Genomic DNA, 10438 nt, shown 5'->3' on the forward strand with positions numbered 1-10438 from the left:
TTTTTGGACGGATTTCATCAGAGAAATAAATCATAAAGAGGATTAGCCTGAGTGGAGGCAAGAAGACGACATTGTGTTGACCCTGCATTGATATTTGGTGACATATGCAATTTAATGACTGTTAATATTGAAAGGTTACAAATTAGAAAATTGAGTAATTGTAAAATTGATAAATTCTGAGGGATCGGTAAAAGGTTTCTTTTGTATTTCTTGGGTTAATTAGAGTAAAATGTCGAATCCACCAAAGAGAGGGACTGATGGGGGGACTCCAACAGAAAGGAAAGGGTCCAAACAAGAAACAGACTTTAAGGCAGATATTCTAAGAATGTTTGCTGAAATTAAACAGAGTGAAAAGAATTTAGAGTCAAAATTAGAGCAGGTGGACAACAAGATTGGAAAAATGGATAAAAAAATTGATGAAACTATTAATGAATTGAAAGGGCAAATAAAAAAGGTGTTTAGGAGAATGCAATCTGTAGAAGAGGGACTGAAGAAGACAAGATTGGAAATGAAAGACGTCAAACGGGAGGAGGAAAAGGTTAAAGTAGAGATGATGGAATTGAGTAAAGCGCAAGAAGAAATGAAGGGTGTAATAGCCATGAATGAACTGCGACAGAGAGAGGTGAATTTGAGGCTTAGAGCTGTGCCAGAGACACAAGGAGAAAATATTAAAGAGAATTGATAGCAGAATTAGCGCAATGGATGGAACTACTAACAGAAGAAATGGCAAAAACAGTGCAAAATGCATTTAGAATGCGAGTAAGAACAACTAAAGCAAAAAGATTTACAGGAGACTGCTTGATCACATTTAAAGATAGAGAAATGAGAAATATGATTCTACAAAAGAATAGAGAAAAGAGATTGAGTATAGACGGGAACTTCATAATCATCTTTAAAGATATACCAATCAGATTACTCAAACGAAGAGACCCTTATAAATCATTGGTACAAATGCTGAAGAAAAATAACATTGAATTTAGATGGGAGTTCCCGGAAGGAATCTCATTCATGTATAGAAGCAAGAGGCACAGATTGACAAGTCCAGAGGAAACTGGGAAATTTTTGAGAAAATACAAGGAATTAAGATCAGAAAGGGATGAAACCAAAGGAGCAGACAGAGGAGTACTAGGAGGATCAGGATCAGAGGAAGAAGAGGGAGAGAATGGAAAGAAAATAGATGAGGAAGAAGAGGAGGAAGAAGAAAAAACAGCTAAATTATAGAAATATAAATAAAATTTATTTAAAATCAGGACATCATGGCGTTAAAAATTTGGAATTGGAACATTAATGGGATGAATGAGAAAAAAAGAGGAACAAAATTGAACAATTTTTAAAAAAGAAAAATCTAGACATCATTTGTCTACAAGAGACACACGTGGCAAGAAGACACAAAAAAATACTGATTAACAAAAGATTAGGAAATGAATTTATATCTTCAGACAAGGAGAAAAAAAGAGGAGTGGTAATATATATAAAAAACAAAATTGAAGCTCAACAAATCTTTCAAGATGAAGAAGGAAGGATAATTGCGGTTCGAATCAAATGGCAAGGAGAAAATTTGATTATAGTCGGGATCTATGCACCAAATGGCAATAAGACTGAGTTCTACAAAACGTTGTAAGAAAAACTATTTGAATATATGGATCAGAAAAGTATAATAATGGGTGATATGAATGGTGTGGTTTCATTGGAAATGGATAGACTCAGAGAGGGAACAAGTAAAGAAGGGAAACTACCCAAATCTTTTTTCTCAATGATAAAAAACTGTAATTTGATAGATATTTGATGACTTAGACACCCATTGGACAAACAGTTCACTTATCATTCCGAACCGAACCAGTCAATGTCAAGGATTGATCAGATTTGGATCTCGAGTGAATTGACTCCAAGAAGCCAACAAATAGAAATCCAACCGAAAGTGATTTCCGATCATAGTCCAATAAAATTTGAATTAAAAGGTTCTGAGGAAAGAATTTTCAGATGGAGAATGAAAGATTATCTCTTAGACGACCAGAAAATTGTTGAAAAAGCACAAAAGAGGCTAACAGAATACTTTGTTGACAACTGTAACAAGGGTATAAAGATAAAAGTGGTCTGGGATGCAAGCAAGGCAGTGATGAGAGGATTCTTCATTCAGCAGAATTCAATCAAGAATCAAAACAGGGAAAAAAGTAAAAAAGAAATTTTGAAGCAGATAATGGACAATGAACAAAAATTAATCAAGAAACCAAACAGTCGGAAAATAAAAGAAAATATCAAAGTCTTACAAACTCAGTTTGCAATTATAATAAATAGAGAAGTGGAATGGAATATTAAAAAAAAAACTGAGACAAAGAAACTTCGAGTTTGCGAATAAATCAGGAAAATGGCTTGCATGGCAAATCAAAAAAAGAAAGGAACAGAATACAATAAACAAGATTATAGTGGAAGGAGAAGAAATAACCAATCTGAAGGAAATCAGAAAGGGATTCTTGGACTATTACAGAAGATTATACAAAAATAGAGAAAGAAACAATTTGAGGAAAATAGAGAGATTTTTGAAGGAGAAAAAGGTGCAGAAGATCCCAACAGATAAAAAAGAACAATAGAATACCCCAATATAAATAGAAGAGATAAAAAAAGCAATAAAAGATTTTAAAAGGGGAAAGGCCTCAGGGCCAGATGGATTCACCGCAAGTTACTATAAAGAAATGAAATCTATTTTGATGATGCCATTGAAGGAAGTGATGAACAATATTTTAAGAGAAAGAGAAATTCCGGAAACATGGAAAGAAGCATATATTACATTTATCCCAAAACAGGATTCAGACCTAACTCAAGTTAAAAATTACAGGCCGATCTCACTGCTAAACACAGATTATAAAACATTTGCAGGAATCCTTGCGAAAAGGTTGAAAAATACACTATTAGAAATCATCCATAAGGATCAGGCGGGTTTTCTTCCAGGCAGGCAGATGAAAGATAATATAAGAAATATAATCAATATTGTGGAATATCTGTCTGCCAGGAATGAGAAACAAGCCATAATGATGTTTGTGGATGTGGAGAAGGCTTTCGACAATATAGCATGGGATTTTATGTTGAGAAACCTGGAATATATGGAGGTTGGTAAAGAATTCTTTAATGGAATAAGGGCAATTTATACAGAACAAAAAGCCAAATTGATTATAAACAATGTGGTCACAGATTTTTTTTGGAGATTTTTTCTTCAACCCCCCATTTCTCCTTCATTGACACCATTTAAATCACTCAACTTAATTCCATTCATTCATTCTCCCCCCTGTTAAAATATTACTATTGTTATTATCTATTAGTTATTACTTTCTTTTTCTAACTTATTATTCCTTCAGGTATACAATCTGCTTTCCCAGTATTCTCTATCCCACAAAAACTGTGGCTTAATGATGTATGCTCTGTTATTTCCACTTCTTTCCTGACAACATTATAGTTTTATTCACTCCCCCACCCCATAGTTTTCCATCACAGAGAGAAGAGCATAAAATGGAAGATAGTATAAATAAACAACTACGACATTAACACAGAACAGAATTGTTATACGGACGAGGGCTGTCTTCAAAGGGAATCCAAAATATAATGTCAAAAGAAATTAAATTGGGTTCAAATAACAAAGAGAATGAGACATAGGAGAATGCTAGGTGCGTTTTTCTTCATTGGCATAAGGCAGGCTTCCTCAACCTTGGCCCTGAAGATGTTTTTGGCCTACAACTCCCATGACCCCTAGCTAACAGGACCAGTGGTCAGGGATGATGGGAATTGTAGTCTCAAAACATCTGGAGGGCCGAGGTTGAGAAAGCCTGGCATAAGGCGAGTGCAGCAGGTGGTGGAGATCACTAGAATTTGAGGGTGTGGTTAAGTGGAATGTTTTTGTTTGTTTTGTTTTTGCTGCTGTAACGTGTGTATAGGTCCAAGCCAAGGAAGGAAAACAATTCAATGGGAAAGCTAAAATTGTGGTATCATATATTTAACAAAAAAGTAATAGAAAGAAATCCTACATGAAAGTTTATAGAATTCTGAAATTGATGGAAAAAATCAAGAATGTGCAAAGAATGTGCAATGAATTGATAATTTTTTTCTGCTCTCCAATAGTCAAAATATGATGGAGGCTGTGCCCAACATAACTGTCATTGAAAATTTTCAACTTCTGGGATTTTTGGGGGACCGAGAATGGCAAATTTTGCAATCTTTGATCTCCTTAGCAATGTACCTGGCTATCCTGATGGGAAATATTCTGATCATTATCCTGATAGCTGTCAACAGGCACCGGCACACACCAATGTATTTCTTTCTTCTCAACTTGTCAATTCTGGACCTTGGATCAACCTCTACCATCATTCCCAAATCTCTGGCTAATTCCATCATGAACCTAAGGCTGATTTCATATTCACAATGTGTCGCACAAGTGTTTTTCTTCGTGTTTTTTGTGTCATCAGACCTCCTCCTCCTCACTGTCATGGCCTATGACCAATATGTGGCCATCTGTCACCCTTTGCACTATGCATCCGTGATGAAATGGAGTAGTTGCATCCAGATGGCAGGTGGAACATTAATGTGTGGTTTGCTCAATGCTGCTTTGCACACTGGTACTGTTTTTTCAATGCCCTTCTGCTCCAATGTCATCCACCAGTTCTTCTGTGAGACACCACGCCTACTTAAGATCTCCTGCTCTGATTCATACCTCAATGAAATATGGGCCCCTCTTTTCAGTACAGCAATTTGTCTTGGTTGCTTTGTGTTCATTGTCATGTCCTATGTTCAGATCTTTACTGCAGTGTTTAGAATGCCCTCCATGGCAAACGGGCAGAAAGCCTTCTCCACTTGCATTCCCCACATCACAGTTGTCTGCATATTATTATTCACTTCTGTCTTCACCTGCTTAATGCCAACCTCTAATTCTCCATACCATCTGGATGAAGTGCTTGCTGTGTTATATACTGTGGTGCCTCCACTGATGAACCCAATAATCTACAGCATGAGGAACAAAGATGTCAAAACTGCCTTGTGGAAGTTGCTGTTTTAATTTTGGTAAGAAAACTAAAAAGATGCCTCCCATTTGCCTTTAATCCTGTTCCTCTTTCATCTTATCTTGTAATGCAGATTAATAATAATAATAATAATAATACAATATTATTATTACTATAGAAGCTTATCTCTGTCACAACAGTTTTCTGCAGTAATAAATTATATTGCCATTTTGCAAACAGAAACCTGAGAGAGATCCTTCTTTCTGTATTTCGTGTCCTGGAAAGCATTATAACTTATACATGTTTTAGCTACCTCTATATGTAGACAACCCCAGTTTTTTTACATGATTTTTGTGTCAAAAAAGCATCGTCCAATACACGGAAAAATACGGTAACTACTCTACACATGACTATGGCTGCAATCATAACCTCATTTACCTCAGAGCAGGCCAACTGATTATAACAGGGCTTACTCCCACCCCCTTTTAGTCTTTCTGGATGCAGAAGATGTCCCTTCTTATTCCTTATCTTCTCATGTAATAGCCTATTTATTGCTTGCTAGGCACCCCACTTTTCAGCCTTCTGAAGCAAGCTTGCTCTATCCAGCGTTTCTACCCAGCATATCTGCTGCTGCACTTCTCTGGAATATAGACCTTTCATTCATAGAGGGCTGTGTTTCATGATGTAACCCTCCTTGCTACTATATCTAAACATAATTTTGTTGCCATGAGATGTGGTGAATTTAACACACATTTATAAATGATTAGGCAATTCAGAGAAGAAATGATCTCTCAATAGCTACTAGTAATGATGTCCATCACAACTTGCAAGTTCAGATACATTCAAGTACCAGTTGCATGAATGGGTTCTGCTTATGGTTTTCCAAAAACATCTGGTTGTCTGCTTTGGAAAATAGGATGTTGGCCTAAACAGACTTTTGGTTGCATCCACATAAAATCTTCTTTTGCTCTTATATTCTCTTGAGGGGAAGGATATTTCTGATGCTATTACCCCAAATTACTCTAATGCATGTGTGTGTGTATTGCAACTAAATTAAGGTTACCAGATTTTTTTCAATGAATCTGGGGACACTTTTCAACTTCAGTAGGAATGATAGGATTTTGTCAGGGGACTGATTTGTAAATCCGGGGACTGTTCCCGTGAAATGAGGACACCTGCTAACCTTAAACTAAATGGTTATCAGAATTTTTCTTGGTGTTCCCTAGTATCTTTGATTATTTGTGGGTGTACAACAATTTATCTAATGATGAAGGAAATCTTCCAATCCTTAGAATGATGCTAAAGAGCTGGCATTGCCTCAGCCTCTGCTACAATTCAGCTATTACATTTGTTCCCTTGGGTGGATGACTTAAACATTGCCTCCCTATTCCATGTGGGGATGTTTGGAAATTCAAAAGAGGAGCTCTCTGGGTCTCACTGGATATTGACAACTGGAAAATGCAATGCAACATAGCCTTAGATTGCAAAGTAGGCTGTTGTAGTCAGAAAAGTCAGCATTGTAGCCACTCTGTGCCATTAATGCTGAGCTATTCAGGGAAACGGGGAGTAAATCTTTAGAGAACAAAATGATTCAGGTAGATATGTCTCCTATCACATAAGCCTGCCTCTTTTACTGCTGTTTGAAACAAGTACTTTCTCCAAGACACACCTGTCAACCTAAGATGAGTTGCTGTGATCTGAGAGAAGAAAAAGAGAGGAATCACTCGCAATTGCATGGGATGTGAAAGAATTATGGCAAATTTGAGGGAAAAATGGAAAATATACACCTGATTTGTTCACACTTTACTGAGTGAAAGATTAAAAGGTGTCAGAAAAAGGGAGAGACACCTAGACCAATGAAGGTAAATAGAAACCATTTTGCTGATAAATCATTTGAAGCAGAATTGCCAAAGAAATATATAGAAAAATACAGTACCCATTTTATCTGTGTCCTTCAATCTTGTGTCTTCAGATCTCCTTTGCTGATATTCCTTTAATTTCTTCCGCTTAATTCTATTCCACTTTTTTTTTGCTTTTCCCCCATCTTTATTTTTTAAAATATCATTGGTATTACATTGTTATTATGTTGTTGCTGCTGTTGTTGTTTTCTTTTTCTAGGTGATTATCCCCTCATTTGTATGTTCAGTATCCCCAATCCTGCTCTATCCCACTAGAATAGTGGCTTAATCATGCACCTTCTCTTATTTTCAATCTATTTCTTCTGAGATGGATAAATAAATTGAAGTTCAGAGAAGCAGCATCTATCCTTCTATCGTCCCCAATGTATACACCTGCAATCCCTGAAATGCCTCTCTGGAAGTTTGGGGAGGAGGCTGCTAACAAATTGATGGCTGCTAGGGAGAGGTAGGGATGGGAAAATTCATCTGGCAAAATGAAGTTATCATAGGATCCAAGGCATTATAATTTTATTTCTGACCTGTATGCTCCAGATTTGTCCCCAAAGATCTCAGAGTGGTTATGGTTCCTTGACACTCTTCCATCCTGATAACTTTCATGACCAAACCTGATTAGCCTCAGGCATGGAGCTGTATCACACACATTTAGGCTATTTTCTAAGCAGAAGAACACAGAGTTAGAATTACACAAATCTGGACTGTGAGTTTTGCCTTAAAGAGTTTTGACCCAGAGAATTGGGAATGAAACACTGGTTGCATAGTGGGGCTTCTTCTCCCCATGGCAAACCCCTGACATTTCAGGATGAAGGACAGTTAAGTAATGACATTAGGTGGGTTGGGGAACAAGTGTGCTACAGCTGTTTGGAGGAATCACTAGAATCTGAGGGTGCTGTTTGTTGGAAGTGCCTTTTTGATGGTGCAAAATACAAACAAATGAACAAAAACAAATGAACTACAACCAGGAAATGGGGGTGGGGTAAGTAGCAAATTACAGGGAGATATTTCAGAATTTATAATAAAGACACCTTCTTCTATGTGCAAATGAATTAATCAATACTGTTTCTATTCTTCCAACAGTCAAAATATGATTCATGCCTTTCTCAACATAACAATGATTGAAAATTTCGTACTTCTAGGATTTTCTGGGGGTCGAGATCTGCAGATTTTACACTTTGTGATCTTCTTTGCAATGTACCTGACTGCCCTGGTGGGAAATCTTCTGATCATTACCCTGGTTGCTGTCAACAGTCATCTGCACACCCCAATGTATTTTTTTCTTGTCAATTTATCAATCCTTGATGTTGGCTCAATCTCCGTCATCATTCCCAAATCCATGGCAAATTCTCTCATGAACATAAGATTGATTTCATATTCACAGTGCGTTACTCAAACGTTTCTCTTCATCCTTTTTGCATCATCAGACTTCTTCCTCCTCACTGCCATGGCATATGACCGATACATAGCCATCTGTCACCCTTTGCACTATGCATCTATGATGAAATGGAGTAGCTGCATTCAAATGGCAGGTGGAGCATGGATGTTTGGTTTGTTCAATGCTGCTTTGCACACTGGTACTGTCTTTTCACTTCCTTTCTGCTCCAATGTCATCCACCAGTTCTTCTGCGAAATCCCAGGCCTGGTGAAAATCTCCTGCTCTGATTCATACTTCAATGAAATTTGGGCTCTTCTATTTACTGCTGTGTTAAGTCTTGGTTGCTTTGTGTTCATTGTCATGTCATATGTTCAGATCTTTACTGCAGTGTTGAGAATGCCCTCCATGGCAAACAGGCAGAAAGCCTTCTCCACTTGCATTCCCCACATCACAGTTGTCTCCATATTATTCATCACTTCTGTCTTCACCTACTTAATGCCAACCTCTAATTCTCCATGCCATTTGGATGAAGTGCTTGCTGTGTTATATACTGTGGTGCCTCCACTGATGAACCCAATAATCTATAGCATGAGGAACAAAGATGTCAGAACTGCCTTGTGGAAATTGCTGGGTTTTATTTTTGGTAGGAATAATAAAAAGAGGCCTCCCGTTCACCTATAAGCCTGTTTTTGTTTCATCTCTTCTTGCAATACAGCTTTTTTTTAAAAAAAGCACTGAGCTCACCTTACATAGCTTTTTCCTGTAATAATAGTTTTCTGTAACAATAAACTTTGCTACCTTTCTACAATAGTTTAGTTTACAATAGTTTATGCGTTCCTTGTCCAGGGAGGCCTAGCTATTTTAATCTCTGATGACCTTCTTGGCATCTTAAAGCATTTTAATTAGATGCTTACCAATATTTTAACTAACTTGCTTTATGGCTTTATTTTGCTTTGCATTTTATTACTGTTCTGCCATCTTTTATTATATTTTACTGTATTTGCATTATTGATCATAGAATCATAGAATCATAGAGATGGAAGAGACCACAAGGGCCATCGAGTCCAACCCCCTGCCAAGCAGGAAACACCATCAGAGCACTCCTGACATATGGTTGTCAAGCCTCTGCTTAAAGACCTCCAAAGAAGGAGACTCCACCACACTCCTTGGCAGCAAATTCCACTGTTGAACAGCTCTTACTGTCAGGAAGTTCTTCCTAATGTTTAGGCGGAATCTTTTTTCTTGTAGTTTGGAACCATTGCTCCGTGTTCGCTTCTCTATGAAAGCTGCTAAGAAATCTTACTTTGCAGCTTCCATTGCATCCGCTAGCTCTCACCCGGCACAACTTTTTAAAATAATTAGGTCAATAACGTCCTTAGGAGGACAACCAAATTTAAGCACAAATTCGACCCACAGCTGTGAGGCATTCGCGAGTTTTTTTGCGGAGAAAGTCCTGTTGCTCCGCCGTGACCTCCCTGCCAATCTAGATACAGTGGCTGAACTGGAGGCCCCTCGACTGACTTCAGGTCCAGTGTTGGACCATTTCGATCGGATACTCCCTACTGATGTGGATAGATCCCTCCAAGTTGGTAGGCCCACCACCTGCCTCCTTGATCTGTGCCCGTCTTGGCTGATTAGGGAGTGTCCAGATGTTGTGCGGACCCCCCTGGTTGAAATTATCAATTTGTCCCTTGACACGGGGACATTCCCAGGGGAATTGAAGGAAGCAGTGGTATGTCCACTCTTAAAAAAAACTTCATTAGATCCCTTAGACCTATCCAATTACCGCCCAGTTTCAAATCTTCCATACCTGGGTAAGGTAATTGAGAGAGCAGTTGCTGAACAGCTTGGTAGGTTTCTGGAGGAAACATCGGCATTAGATCCATTTCAGTCTGGTTTCCGTCCTGGTTTTGGGACGGAGACGGCTCTGGATGATCTCCGTAGACAACTGGATTGAGGCGGGTCAGGACTGCTGATCCTTTTAGATTTGTCAGCAGCCTTTGACATGGTCGATCATGATCTTCTGGACCACCGCCTTGCAGACGTGGGGATACAGGGCATAGCCCGTAACTGGTTGTGCTCTTTTATCTCTGGTCGGGGACAGAGGGTGGCACTAGGGAGGGAAATGTCGTCGCGCCACTCCTTGGTGTGTGGAGTGCCGCAGGGCG

The 10438-nt window shown here is 38.4% G+C and overlaps 2 protein-coding genes across 2 annotated transcripts; both read left to right on the plus strand.

The window, feature by feature from the left end:
* Positions 1-4294: 4294 nt before the first annotated feature.
* LOC310830796 (olfactory receptor 14C36-like) lies at positions 4295-5038 on the plus strand (the record flags this gene model as incomplete). Its single annotated transcript, XM_083710635.1, has 1 exon — positions 4295-5038. One exon carries the CDS (start codon positions 4295-4297, stop codon positions 5036-5038), a length of 744 nt encoding a protein of 247 aa, XP_083566761.1.
* A 2971-nt stretch (positions 5039-8009) lies between these two features.
* On the plus strand, positions 8010-8951 carry LOC310830797 (olfactory receptor 14A16-like; the record flags this gene model as incomplete). Its single annotated transcript, XM_083710636.1, has 1 exon — positions 8010-8951. One exon carries the CDS (start codon positions 8010-8012, stop codon positions 8949-8951), a length of 942 nt encoding a protein of 313 aa, XP_083566762.1.
* Positions 8952-10438: the final 1487 nt, after the last annotated feature.

This window comes from Podarcis gaigeae (assembly GCF_964106915.1).
Source record: "Podarcis gaigeae genome assembly, chromosome: 13".
NCBI lineage: Eukaryota > Metazoa > Chordata > Lepidosauria > Squamata > Lacertidae > Podarcis > Podarcis gaigeae.